Source organism: Fundulus heteroclitus, chromosome 9 (genome assembly GCF_011125445.2).
Source record: "Fundulus heteroclitus isolate FHET01 chromosome 9, MU-UCD_Fhet_4.1, whole genome shotgun sequence".
Classification (NCBI taxonomy): domain Eukaryota; kingdom Metazoa; phylum Chordata; class Actinopteri; order Cyprinodontiformes; family Fundulidae; genus Fundulus; species Fundulus heteroclitus.
The window spans coordinates 31779491-31794330 of record NC_046369.1 but is presented as its reverse complement, the minus strand read 5'-3'; the positions used below and the strand labels follow the sequence as shown (position 1 = coordinate 31794330).

Below are 14840 nucleotides of genomic sequence, written 5' to 3'. Positions count from 1 at the left end.
AGGTTACCACAAAAGCTCCACCATCACAAACGCTTCTTCTTATTCTTCGTGACTGCACATGATTCAACATGAGTTTAATTTTGGTTAGACTATCATATAAACAGCCATTGCCAAAGCTTCAGGTTTCCAGATGATTTTGCATCAGTAAAATTTTCTAACTGGGTAACCTGGAGCTATGTCACTGTGGTATGACAATGGCAGTCAACAACGCAAGGTCCAAGACTCAGTGTAGGACTAAAAAAATAGAGCATAAACATACATTTCACTGAATAAATGTCCTCATAAAAGGTATTTTTCAGGATGAACGCATACTGCTGCAACAACATGCTATTTTATTCTAAGGCCTTTTTCACATCTTTAGCAGGGGTGCCAATAAATTTTGATAGTGCTGTATCACTGAAATTCTACAAATAAGACAACTGTGTGTAGATTAAAATTTGCGTCATAAAAGAACAACAAATGAACCAGACCCATCAGCTGTGATGTTACATCTCCCCAGTACCTGCACATAAATAATGCCCCGGACTTAAAAAATATCTACACATCCAGTGGAGCTACAATTTATTTCCAAGCTTTGCTGTTAATATATGACCCAGACAAACTAACTGTAAGATCAAGATCCAGAGGTGGGACCAACAATGTCACACGTCAAGTCCAATGTCAAGGTATGCAAACTTTTCTTTTCTCTGCCTATGCCAGAACAAAGGGGAACTGAACTTCAATACAAAAAAAAATTTGTGCCGATTTTTCTTCTACAGGAAATTGATCCGGTAAATTTTGAAAATAATGCACAAACCGCTCCATAATAAAAAAAATAACCCGACTTGAATAAAAAAATAAAAATAATTTCCATGTTAACCAGCAGCAACGGTACAAACCAGTGAGCTGGGATGCACTAACTTTGTTTGTGGTCCAGGCTCAAAGCACAGAATCTTGCCATGTACACACTGGAACCTGTGACTTTCCAGGCTCCATGATTCAATTGGCAAGTTAAGCTCTCATTAGTGTCTTTATTAGCTTAGATTAATCATCCTTTGTGTAGGAAGGAAGTTGAATGTTGTCTCTCTACTTCAGATTTTGCCCATGTGTTTTCCTAAATCAAATCTGTCTTTTTGATCACCTTGCAGCAAAAGGTAATTAGATATATTTTCTCTGTTGTGTTAGATGTGGGGTTTGTGAGAATTTACAAGAACAGACTGAGGTTAACTGATTCAAGAAACGTACAAATGGTACTTTGTAAAATACAGAGGATCCCCTGAATGACAAAATATTTTGTTTTAAATTGTCAAATTGCATCTTATAAATGTGCATGTGGAAAAATAAATAGATAAAATGTTTTTTGCATAACAGTATCATTAACTGTGAGATAAAACCAGTGTGAGCATTGTAATTGTGACATATGAATTACACCTTAATAAAGACAAGGAACCCATTTTTTGTGAGTGACCGAGCTGCCTGAACTGAAAAGCGAGGGGGGAGGAGGTTAAACTTTATTTACATTTGTTTTGTGCTTTGCTTCATGTTTGTAAGACAAAACCACTTCAATTATGACTTCTGGGATGACATCATCATCATTGTTCTCTGTCTTAAAACATTTTGCCACCGAGGTCATCACCGCAGCACAATGGCCACAAATTTATGGCAGCTCTGGCATGCCGTACTTCCTGTTGAGACGGCTGGCACATTTACGTCACCGTCTCCAAGCTGGCAATTGGTCTGAGAAACGTTTTTTCTCTCTCTGGGTTTAAAGCATCACTCTCTGGGTCTTTGCTGTCATCGTAGGATGCAGTAGAAAAGTAGGTAAACAACACTGTAGCAGTATGCTTACTGTAGCAACAAGAGGAGGAAATATTGGGGGGAGGGGCGCAAACCAGAGTTTATCGTGTGCCTGGCACGGTTCCACAGCTGAGTGCTTTCTTTTGTAGCAAAACTTTGTTTGGTGTGAGATACAATTTTAAAGGGTTCATGTCAGTGTGAATACGTCATAATTCGGTGGTGTGCAAGTCCCAGTCAAGTCCAGTCTTTTATTAACTCATCAAGTCGAGTCTGGAGTCATTAAATTCGTCACTCGAGTCTGACTCGGTTCTAAGCCATTTGACTCAAGTCAAGATCTATGCATCGTGGAGACTAAAGAGGGACATTTTAAGGATGAGATCTGATCAAGAGAGCCTCAAACCTCTTGGCTGTACTTCTCTTGCTTTATCTAAAAGTCTAGTGCATTAAGAAAACTGGACGTGGCAGGCAGCCAGTTCGTCACAGAGGCAGCATCTTTATTATGGAAAGCTTTTAGCGGCGCTCAAGGCCGTTGAGAAAGGAATGAGTAAGAGTATTCATGGTTTTATCTAGGGCTCATTATACTAAAAGCTGGGGGTGAAGCACTCGGGCTACCCTTGGAATGATATTGAGATCATCGGCAAAAAGCAGCTTGTTAGGAGCTGCATTCAGTAAAGCTTGTAAACCAGTCGCTGAAGGGAAGAAACACTTGCTTAAGAATTTGAGCATAAACTAAAAAATGTTTTATTTTTAGCCCTTTCATGCACTAAACACCCCACTTAGGATGTTTTGGGGCTTTCCAGAGGAATATAATTTATGTTCATGTTTTTGTATGTTTTCAAGCACCCAGTGGAAAATATTACAGCTGCACAATATTATCATTATCGCAAATTCACTTTATGCAATATGCTTAATGTGAAGAACCGTCTGCAGTAAAGGTTAGCTAATTTTTTTAGGTACCACTTCTATGGCTGTAATATATGTGGTGATACTTTTAGTTTAATGCAGTATAAAAAGTTTTAGAAGTTAAAGAGAGGGAAACTGGTAAAGTTGCTGGGAAAAGTACAACCAGGCCGTTTCGAAACCGAATCAGTAGACTGCATTAATAATGATTTCTTTTTGCAGTAGCTGAATAGAGGACTCATTATGTGGGGTCTATGTTTGCTATGAAGCTATAGCAGGAATATATCAACACTTATTAATTATTTATTTAAGGCATATTGTAATTCCAAGATTCAAAAACATTAGTGCATATTTTCCAAATATTGTGCAGCCCGTGGCATCATGAGTTTTAATTTTAAACTATGCGTATAACAAACTAATAAAATTAAATAAAAACATCACCATATAGTTTCAATATTTTTCTATTATTGTTGAGTTAAATTACTTGTTGCTGATATTTTTACCCTAATCTTTCTACATACTCCTGTCCTATTCATCCCTTATTCAGCTCTTAGTCTTGAACCTTTGGACTTTCACTATTGCCCCTTGTATTTTAATAACCTTTGCTGCCAAGAGAACAAAAACACACTGTTCATTGCACTAAAGAAAAAGATGATTCTATGTTTCAATCGTTGATTTTTTGGGAGCCAATAATAGATATTCTCCATAGCTTCATACTAATATGATTTAACGATTAGCTTCACTAGTCCCCCTGTTTTCCTTACGGTCAGAAAATTATAGTCTAAAACCAAAAATGAATCCTTTACTACAAAAACAGTTCCTGCTATTAAAAGACATTTTTACAAAACATTATGATACCAGCATAAGTAAAAATGCAAGTTAGAAACAAGGCTAGTGATACACACTGTCCACTTTAATGGACAGATTACTTCCCAATATAAATCCAGCATTTCTAGTCCTTGCGTGTCATTTTGGGATGCCTGATTATCAGTGGTATTGGAAAAAAGTATACAATGAGAACAGCAATTGTTGAGGAAGATGCGCCGCTTGAATTGATGTTTGCAAACCCTTAAAACAACAAGCCTGAGTCCAATTGTTACTGTTTCAAAAAAAAAAAAAAAAAAAAAAATCACTTTGGCTTCCATCCATAAATATCAGCATTTTAGAAAATATTATAATAGAGTATTAAGTGCCGATTAATTGTACAATTGAATTACTGGTGTGGGTAGGTAGATAATGGTCATGTTATATTTTTAGAGCAGGACTTATCTCTGTGGGGTTCTGACAGACAGTACTGAGAGATGTCTGTTTAAATACTTTACTTTTTTCGTTATCACACTAATTACCAATAAATAGTGTGCAAAGGTTTCCATCCAAACCGGCAATCTGTTTTTTTTTTGCTGAGGTTACCAATATATACTTTTTAACCTGTTTACAATGAAAGGGGAAATCCCGGCCAGGTGCTGGAAAATTTCTCTCTCACTTCCAAGCCCAATGGGTTTGGAGATTTTTTTTTGGGGGGGTCAACTTACATTGGTTGGCCAGTAGGTGGCAGTGTATTGAGCAACAACGAAGTGGCTTAAATGGAAGTAAATGAGCAACATGTCCACACCTACACGAACAGCTTCTGAACACAGCAGTGTCCACTATGCATCAGCTACAGATAATCCTGTGTTAACGGACTCAAAGTAAAAGATCAACCCACTTGTATTAAATTCCCAAACTGACAAGGAAAATGAGAACAACATGACATACTCACCATTGTTAGTGATAGCGGTTAATAGCATAAGACAGCCAGTGGCTTTGTTAAAAACAATAGTAGCAAATGGAGGCGGTTTAATTGGCTAGAGCCTCTCTGATTGGCTTTCAACTCAGTGCACTTTTAAATTTATCAGACCACTTAAAAAGAACATACTCACACATGCTTCAGCTGAAGAGAAAGGATCTGGTGTCGGTTTCACAAGTTTTTAAATGGAGGATTTAGTTGGAATGGTGAGTTGCTGAGTTATTGGGGGTGCGCAGTAACAGCTGGCCTGAGGTGAGTGTTTGCTTTCATCTCTTCCCAAATCACATAATAAAAGCACAGGAGCTAAAGAGTGAGCCCTCAGCACCCACACCCAGAGCAAAGCAACCAAGAAAAAGGGCCCTAGACGCAAATCAAGCAGCTAAAAATGTCTTGACCCCGACAGCTGGCAGACAGTCACAGAACCAACCCCATCCAAAAACTCCCTAAATATAAAGTTGTTGTTTTTTTTTTTGCTAACAGACAAGACAAGAAGTAAAGCAAAAGCAGAGAGAAGCTGAAAAGGAAAGGAATGCGAGTTAAAAAGCCCCCGAGCACCACAGTTTATTGCTTCTCCCGATTGATCGCACCTCAGGCAGCTGGCTGCTGGTGCTGTCTGAGTGGGCCATCTCCAAACTGGGGCTATCCAGTCGGGGGAGGGAGGGGAGGGAGGGCAGGATGGGCAGGACGGTGGCCTCCTCGGTCATGGCACTGCTGGACGATTCTTGGGACTGCTGCAAAGAGTCCACGTGGTTGGAAGCAGTGTCATCCGTGGCCGAGTCGCTGTTCAGCTGGACAACAGAGACACGACAACTGGTTCAGCTTTCTGGAACGAGGCAGAGATTATTCTGTTTCTCAACATGTATCGATACGGTTAAAGCTCTACCGAGCTCAATGATCTGACCTGACTGGCAGTCATTAAATGGAGCTCTAAAAAGCTTTGTTTTTTGATTAAATATTGTAAATTGTGTTTAATGGAATAAACATAATCTCTGCTTTAAACAAATTAGTAGATTAAAAAAAGCATCGATATTGAGTCTGCATAAAAGGACAAAATACACTGTAATTGTAAACCTTTACCAACGTATTAAACACATAGCATGACTTTCAACATCAAGCAAAAGAAGTTTAGTCATTTTAGTCTTCAATTCTTTTTACCGTGTATCTTAAAATTGCTTCAGACTGTAACTATGATTACAACCATGCTATTAGCAATCTTACTTTATTGACTGGCTTCAGATTACAAGTACAATGCCTTAGAAAAGCATTAATAACCCTTGAGCTTGTTCACATTTTGTCATGTTGAGAATATAAAACCAAAATGTTTTTACTGGAGTTTTAGGTGACAGACCAACACAAAGCAGTGCATAACACTGACATATGATATGGTGATATGGACTTAAGATTTTATCACAATGTATAGTGGTGTTATTGTGGTAGCAATAAAAATGATAAAATACTTTTCCCAGCTTCTTGCAGCTTTGTAGGTAACTGAGTGGCTGTGACTGTGTGTCAATTAGCCCGATAAACACAAATACTGTCCTTAAAAAAACATTTAACAGTGTGAGATATCACATATACAAAATTGAATTCAAAATACATTTTTATCACTAGACTACACAAACTGCATTTTTAATTTATTGATACTTTTTGATGCTCAATTGTGAAGAAAACAGCAAAAAATGATGACAGTTTAGTAAAAAACCTCCTGGACAACATGAGCTAAAGCTAGCTGTCATTAGCTTGCCGGCTCATATAGCCCAGTGACTGGGTAGTGTTGGTCCTTCAAGCTGCTCAGTGCTACACCATGCAACGCTCCGTGTGCAGCAACACCTGAGGAGAACTGCAAACGGAAATGTTTATTTTCTTTCAACAATGGCTCTCTTCTTAGCAATGCTCCATAAAGGCCATTCGTACTAATATTTGATCCTCCCACCTAAGCTGTGGATCACTGCGGCTCCTCCAGAGTTAATTGGCCACCTCTCTGATTAATGCTCATCTTGTCTGGGCTGTTAGTTTAGGTGGACGGCCTTATCTTGGCATATTTGGAAAGTATCGATCACTATATTTTGAAAGAGTATTTATTTAATCGCCTTTATTCATATTTTGAAATATATTGATGTCTATAGATGCTGAACGGTAAAGGTGACAAACCACAACATGCTCTTCGTTTTTAAGCTTAACACATAAGATTGATTAGAAATTGCAGTTATGACAACTTTCCTATGATACATGTCTTCTTCATAACCAAACAATTCATAATTCTGCACTACTTTTCCTTGTGTTGGTCTGTCAAATAAATCCCAACGACACAATGTGGAGGCCATTCAGGGGGTATGAATACTTTTGTAGGGTATTGTAAATGCTGCATGCTCTTGAGAACCAAACTCATTTAAGTTGCTTTAAGAGTCACATGTTCAAAAAAAAAGGCAAAAGCTCATTCTCTCACCATGCATTTATCAAGAACAGCAGAGGAGGAGAGAAAGAGCAAACCCTTTCAGAATGATCTAGAGAGTTTAGATTATTTTCAGGGAAATTTAAGCTTGCAAGGCAAAACAAAGAGGAGTTAGAAACAAGCAGCAGAAATGTTAGAAAAGGAGCATGCCGGTCTGGAGAACTACGATTTTATACTCTAAACAGATTGCGTAAGCATATTAATCGTTTACTGTACTTACCAATCACACATTTCTATATTGGTATTCATACTGACATTTACATTTAAATACACAATTTCCTTTTGAGTCAGAGGTGAAAGGATTGGGCTGAGGCTTAAAGGAGGCAACTAACCACCACCAGCGAAGAAGCAGGCAGCAGGTCCAGCTCAAGTATGCGCGCACACACACACACGCACACCATGCCAGCGGGCTGTGTGAGCGGCCACGGTAGATTGGGTGGGGTGTGTGGACCCTGGTTGGAGTAAGACTTACAAGGCTGGAGCGGGTGAGAATCTGGCTAGCGCTCAGTACCTCCTCCTCAGATGACTCGTCCGTGTCCTCGTGGTTGGTGAGGTTGAGGCTTGGCGTGCTGCCAGTGTACTGGCACTCCTGCAAAGACGGCGTGTCCCCTTTGTCCATGCTCTCCAGGGAGCGACGGCGCACCCCCCAGTTGAAGTTGTCCATGCTCTCCCCCTGCAGGACATCCAAGCCAACAGCAGTGAGACAGAGTTCAAAGATGGGAAATTTCACAACTTAATGTTAAAAAGAAAAAGTGAATCTCAGACACAAAAATCAACTTAAAATCAAAAAGACATCAAAGAGTCACGTGCTTGAGTGGGGGGATGTGTTTTTTTTTCCTCCACATTTTGGGATGAAACATCATGCTATGTTCTACAGCTATTAAATACTCCACAATCACAAGGGGAAATCTTCAAATCAAAATGTCCAACGGCACTTAATTGGATGGCGGCACATGGGGAACAGCAGGATGAGGGGGAAAAATAAACGTTTGGGCCCAGAGACATACCTGCAACTCCTTGTAGCGAGAGAGGAAAAAGAATATGTAGTGTTAGTAGACTTGAGACTGTTAGAAAACAACGATGTTCATTTGTCACAACTAATTAAAGCCCGACCAGAGGAAGAGACAAGTGGTGGCAGGGCCGATTGACATTAGAACAAACATAGTGTACAACTGTAGAAGCATCCGGCTTCAAGCACAGCATAAAATCCAAAACGTTTCTGATGAATCTTAATGGTGCCGTCGGCCCGCTTTTATCTTCTGATTGTGCGACGATCAGATGCTTTCAACTGTAAACTCACCTCAGCATCTTCCAACTCCACGTCCAAGAAGTCGAAGTCTTTAAAGACGCCGAACTGCTGCTCGCTGCCCGTGTCTTCTCCCTGAACCTCCTCCTCTCTGACCACCTCCTCCACCGTGGGAATGAGACTGGTCTGCTGGTCCACCGAGTCCAGATCCTCATTGGATGAGAAAACCACCTGCAGGGGAATTAAAAAAAGGTTTCTGTCACCGCATGGTCAGGCATAGGAGCAGTGCATTACCCTCCACTTAGCTAAGTCAGAACCAAACAGGAAGTTACAGCAGCAGAGAGTAGGAGCGCCTGAGAGTAGGAGAGGAGTCTTACTGATGGATTTTTGGGTACGCCTGACTCTGGACCACATAGAGACAGGACATTCATCAGCCTCTCTCTGGTTCTTCTCTGCAATAGGAAACCATAACGAGATTAGAAAACACCCCCGAAACACAAACTTGTTTAAGAAGACAGCAGGTGATGCTTAGAGTCAACACAAAGTAAAAAAACAAAACAAACAACAAAAGGAGTACAACATTTCTATTAATTATGCCAGAATCTGAGTATTGGGTCTGTTTGTGGCAACTATTTCTGGGCTACACAAAACCTCTGCAAATAAATGCTGAAATAAGAGAATACGAACTAATACTCCTGTATAAAGCTTTAATGCCAACAGAGCTACAAAAGGTACGCTCATTAATCATCTTGTCTTTGTGTTAAAATAATAGTAAAAGAGGGTTTCACAGCGACTTGACTCTCACATGTGGTTTGATGTCACCTCTGCACCAACTACAAGTCATCAATGACTGCTCACTGAAGGAAGGCTAGAAAACAATACTTTAAATGCTGTTTGTTATAAATTCAGATATCATGATCTGCTAAATGTTGCATCGCAAGAAACCTGAAGACCAGAACCTGGTCACAAACGTCTGATCGGTGCATCTCTAAACAAAAACAAGATGGTTTTGTTTTGTTCCATTGAGTTGGTAAAGAAATATTCAACACCCATCCAGTAAGTCAACAATTATTAAGAATTATTCTATAAATATTAAGACAAATTAGTGCTACAGAAAAAAAAAGTTGATTTTCCAGATTGACGATGTAATGCGTTTATTGACATGTCCTCTTGAAGACGTTACCTGGGACAGCTGGGGCCTCTTCCAGCTCACTTGGACCAGACCATTAGAGTTGGAGCCAGATGATGTTGAGGAGGTGCTCCTTGTCACAGCAATCACCTGGGCCTTTCCGTTTCGTCCTGCAGCCGTACGCTGGTCGCCATATTTATGGCCTATAATTGGTGTCTAGAGAGCCATCAAAACAAGTTAGGCCACAGACACAAAGAACACAAAGAATGAGAGGGCTTAGAGGTGCGTTACTAAAGGCGCTCTGACCTCTGAGATGTCAAAATGGAAGTCCAGCGTCTTGCCGGGCAGCTCCTTGGAAGAGTTGTTGAAGATGCGCGTGAACGCAATCTCCGGTGATCCGCAGGACTCTGAGCTGTACGAACGTTGCACGTCGTCTGGTACGACCAGACTGGCTGATCGAGACACAACCATCTTCAGGATGTTTTGGGCTTCTTTCCAGTGCGGACTCTAACAAAAGCAAACATTAACATTATATGGTGAGAAAGTACACTACAAAATGATGTCTCATAATTATACACATGAAAAAACATTACCTACAGCTGGAGCAGAAATGCTACATGAAATCATTTCTATGCTGTGAGATCTATGGCAATCGCAGAAAGCCTTTAAGGAGGCCGATGTGAAGGCTTGCTAAACTGTATCTGCACAAAGCCAGCAGCTCCAGACCGACGCTAAATCACTTCAGAATTTGTTTAAGACACCGACGGTGTTACACCCGTCAGATAAATGGATGATATGGAAACACATCGTCCCCTTGGGAGGGTCGGTAAAAAGCCCCCATAAAAAAATGTTTGATACGTTTCTAAATTAATTGCTCTACTGTTCACAGGATAGAACAGTGTAGCATTTAAACAGAAAACACTTTATGAAAGCAAACTCCGGTCCCATCATAAAATGCATCTACCCAAGGACCGGCTGCATGGTTCATCTTTAATGAGATGAACAGAAAACCATGCTGGTGACCAGAATTGTCAGATTTTCAGCTTGGCTGCTCAGTCAGTCACATAACTTATTACTAAGAGGGGAAAAAAACTCATTTAATTTACTAAACTAGCAAGTTTCTCGCTCTATGTTAAGTGCTGAGTGCTCACCTGAACGTATTTGCCAATGATCTTCATGATGTCAAGGTTGAACTGTTTGACGGGGGCTGCTGATAGGTCGATGTGACTCAGGAGGCTGTAGATGATCTGCAGCAAGGACTGCTGCATGCTGGGTAGGCCCTTCTCCAACAGCTGAGAAGCAAACAGTCGTTGTTATTGCCTCCGTCTACTATCTATGACTAATCTAAAGTAGTCTGATCTTCATCTCTCATACCTCTGCCAAGTAAGTGACCAAGTTCAGGGTTCTTTCTGCGAAGGCATCGTGGACGTAACGGCAGACCACGTTGATCCAGTTGGTGCAGTCGCGGGAATAACTGTGTGTGCTGTACAAGCTCATCATGTGGGCCAGGTTGGAGAGGGTGGCCGACTTCTCCTCTGCGCACACCTTGGCGATCTTATCCGCCGTCTCCTTGCAGAACGGAGTCGGGCTGTCAAAGTGCAGAATGAGGTGTGGCAGTAGGCACAGGATATTCAAAGGGAAACCTGCAATCCATCCAAGGAGAAAGAGGATTAGCGATAGACCACGCTCCGTACCGTACAAATGCATTCAGATCCCCTGACATCTTTCACAGTTTGACGCAGCACAGCCACAAACCTTAAGGTATTTTATCTGGAACCTCTGTGATGGGCCAATGTAAAGCACCAAAAAATGTTTACCCAATTCTCACTGGAAGATGTAGCTCAGCCTAGTTTTGCCAAGAATACCAACTGGACTCAGTTCAGGACTTTGGGCCATTGTAACACCTGATTATGCTTTAAACTAAAACCCTTGTAGCTTTAGCTGTATGTTTAGGGTGGCTGTCCTGATTGAAGGTGAACCTCGGTCCTAAGCTCAAGTCTTTTGCAGGTTTTTATCCAGGATTGCACTGTATGGAATGCAATCCATCTTCCCTGTCCCCTGCAATGAAAAGCATACACACAGCATGACGCTGCCACCACGTTTCACCACGGTTGCTCTACACAAGGTGATGTGTGATGCGCAGTGTTGGCATTCTGTCACACAGCTTTTTGCATTTAGGGAAAACATTTCAAAGTTTTTGTTTTTTTTTTGTTTTTTAGCCTTATCTGAGAAGAGCACCAAAGGCCAGATTTGAGGAGAGCACAGTGAATAGTTGTCCTGTAAGGAGAATCACCCTCCTGAACTTTGCAGCTACGCCCAGAGATGGCGCCTCAAGTTTGAGACCTCATCTCAAATCCCAACGGAAAAGACGTCAGACTCGACATCAACTTGTTCCCTCGACACTTGACTTGGACTCCAGGTCTGAGACTCGGGTCTCTGTAACACTTTTTATCTCATGCAATAAAGGGAAGTCGATAGGTTTTACTGAGAAAGGATGAGCTTGGTTATTAGCCAGTGATGAGGATGGATTAAGGGATGTTAAGGTATTGATGTTAGCTGGAGTTTCATAACACTGACAACATTAATGTCTCTTCAATTGAACCCAGCATTTAATGACTTTGGATCATGTGAGAACAAAATAAATTACCTCCAGTATTCTCTCGATGCTAAGCTAGCGGCAAGATTACAAGGACACTTCCGGCTGGAAACATCACACATTTATTTATTTTCTTCCTACACTTTGCCTTATTTTTTTACGATATATTTTGTACATCAAATTTGAAAGTGATTACCATTTAGAATTGAGAACAAAGCTTTTGAATGTGGATTTAGAAAATTGCTTCCTTCTAACCTATATTTAGTGCAATATATTGGAGACAGGCATTCATAGGTGTTAACTAGGCTTGATTCATTCAGAAATTCATCATTTACAGGTTTTAATCTCTACTGTGAATACAATAGAAACATTTCTAATACGTTCATTTTACATTTGATTTTTTTTTTTTTTTAATAATGTAATATTAATCAGGCTTAAGCAGTTGATTTCAACGACAAATTCAGTGTTAAATGATTTTTTAAAAGTAACTTTACTTTCTTTATTAAATACCAGGGTTTCCCGCAGCGCTATCTTGGCGTGGCGGCCGCCACGCCAAACTCACGCTACCGCCACGCCAACATTCCAAAAAAAAAAAAAAAAAAAAAAAAAAAAAAAAAGTGACGTGCGTGAATGGCATGGAAAAAACACATGGATACCCCCCCTCCGCGAGTCGGTCCGCCTCGCATAAGCAAATTCCTGCGGGAAACACTGAATACTAGAGGACTGAAAGACCATTATCAAATGTTCATGTGGCAATTTGGGCCCAAAGACAAAGTACAGGTCAGGAATCCTGACGGTGATGCAGAGTTAGAGGTGACCTGCATGTCCTGGATTTGATGAGACTTGACTCTGACCCGGGTTAAAGACTTACCATGCCCCTCTTGGCTGCTTCTCTGACTAATTCTCCAGGCTCTGTTTATGCTGATGACCATGTCTGAAGGATTGTCTAGCGTGCCATACTCCTTCCATATTCAGAAGATGGGTTGGGCAGAGCTCTGTGCAGTGTTTAAAGCTTTGAGTATTGTTTCATAACCTAAATTGCTTTAAATGTCTCCATGATAAAACCTACGTTTGTGGTTGTGACATGACAAAATACGGACAGCTCCAACATGAAATCAGAATATTGTCGTGGAAATAACAACAAAGGTACAGCAAAGAAAAACAGAGTTTCCCATAAAATTTTGTCTCACCAATTAGACAGAGATTTAGATTGCACCACTAAGATTTACCTGCCACTTGTGAGGGATCTACCAGCGTGTGCCTGGAGACACTGATGAGCTTGCTGAGCAGATGGATGGTGAGCTCCTGCGTAGAAGCCGAGGTGAAGCCTTTGAGGAAGAGCTGCAGCAGACCGGGGAAGTTGTACCACTTGAGTTTGCCCTGGACGTTCTCCAGACGCTCTCTGCTGTCGGCACGCTCCAGGGGCAGCTGGCCCAGAAGCTTGTTGAGCAGCCGCAGCGCCAGCAGGTACTCGAACTCGTAGTCTGACTCGAGCAAAGAGACCGCGATCCAGAAGACGGTGGCCATCAGATTGGAGGGGTCCACTGGTGGGATGGCGTCCCCTCCTGGACTTCCTCCCCCGCCTAGCGACGTTAAGCTCTTGGTGCGCAGCAGGTTGGAGGGGTTCCCGCTCAGCCGCTCGGCTATGTCCAGAGTGTTGCTGCGACGCCTGTCAGCTTTCCGCTCACCGATGAGGCTGGCCCGCAGCGAGTTGCTCCGAGCGTGGACGTAATGCAGCAGGCCTCCGCTGTTGAGATTGAGCTGGCCCGTGCTTTTCCTGTTGGCAGCCAGCTTTGCTCCCAACGACTGGTCGCGGTTTGAGCTTCTGCAACGACAACAACAATGAGTGCAGTGCAGAAAACGGGAAAAGTGCAGCAACAGCAAAACACGCAGGGGGGGGACCTGTGTGGGACCTACTGTGCTAGGGCGGAGAGGAGATCGTAGTTTTTGATCGTGTCTGCCAAGGTGTCGATGCTCGACTCCAACGTCAGGAGTAACTCGATGACAAAGCCCTGCGCAGAATAAAACTCGACATGTTAGAAATTGATCAATTAGAGTTATTATGTTATACCAGCTCAAAGCAGCCAATAGAAAAGGATGATTTCATCTACTGAACTACTGAATTAGAAACTCACAATCAGATGCTAATTTCAGGGCCACGTCTGCCTACTAAATGTAAATAACAAATCAAGGGTAATAAGAATCTATTACTCAGGTGCCGTAATAACCAAACGACTATTTTGTTGGTGTATATTAAATCATGTGGGCTGTTAAATGTGAGAAGAGTTCATCTTTGATGTCAGTAATGTCATAACTGCAACTTGTATATAAAAATAATAATAGAAATACCTTAAACAAGTCAAAAGAAAGGAAATAAATTGCTGTTTTATTATACAGGATAACCAGGTTCACGCTTTTCCCTGTTTATAGTTCTATGTATCTATTATCTTCACAAAAACATTTTATAAAAAAAAAAACAGTAGCTTTTTTATTTTCTTTAGTTAATGCCTTATGAAAAGCTGAAATGGATACGATTCACTTTGATGCATTTTGAAGACAGACATTACTGGTAAAAAACCGAACAAAAAAGAAAGAGAGGTCTGTCTGGTCGGTTCAGACACAGCTGGATACATATCATTTACATTTTAGTTTAAATCATTCATATTGCATTGCACATCGCAGCAGTGAGAGGTAATGATCTCATATCCTGACCTGAGCCTCCTCTCCGGGGTCTCCTACTGTCTCAACCAGTCGAGACAGGATGTCGGACAGCGTGGCCGGCGTCAGAGGCTGCTTGAGCGCCCTGAAAATCTGGAATGAGCGACCAGCGTAGTGTCGAGAAGAGCAGGACAGAGCAGTTCTTAGAGTTACTTCACTCAGCATCGAGTCCAGCTGGAAACCTGAAGAGAGACAAACACATACAGTATAGATAAATCCAACCAGGCCAACACAAAA

The 14840-nt window shown here is 41.4% G+C and overlaps 1 protein-coding gene across 10 annotated transcripts in view; it reads right to left on the bottom strand.

Moving 5' to 3' along the window:
- Positions 1 to 14840, bottom strand: part of fryl (furry homolog, like) — an 89763-nt gene that overhangs the window by 13045 nt on the left and 61878 nt on the right. For 5 of the 10 annotated variants that reach the window (XM_021315736.2, XM_021315737.2, XM_021315734.2 and 2 more), the window contains 12 exons: positions 14598 to 14785; positions 13803 to 13897; positions 13115 to 13710; positions 10664 to 10932; positions 10441 to 10581; positions 9596 to 9796; positions 9344 to 9505; positions 8538 to 8612; positions 8215 to 8391; positions 7922 to 7930; positions 7387 to 7587; positions 5050 to 5250 (listed from right to left, as the gene is read on the bottom strand). In XM_021315736.2, the coding sequence (XP_021171411.2) occupies positions 5050 to 5250; positions 7387 to 7587; positions 7922 to 7930; positions 8215 to 8391; positions 8538 to 8612; positions 9344 to 9505; positions 9596 to 9796; positions 10441 to 10581; positions 10664 to 10932; positions 13115 to 13710; positions 13803 to 13897; positions 14598 to 14785 (2315 nt within the window). The remainder of the gene's footprint in view (positions 1 to 5049; positions 5251 to 7386; positions 7588 to 7921; positions 7931 to 8214; positions 8392 to 8537; positions 8613 to 9343; positions 9506 to 9595; positions 9797 to 10440; positions 10582 to 10663; positions 10933 to 13114; positions 13711 to 13802; positions 13898 to 14597; positions 14786 to 14840) is intronic. The other 5 variants (XM_036141487.1, XM_036141489.1, XM_036141491.1 and 2 more) reach the window with 2 other exon arrangements.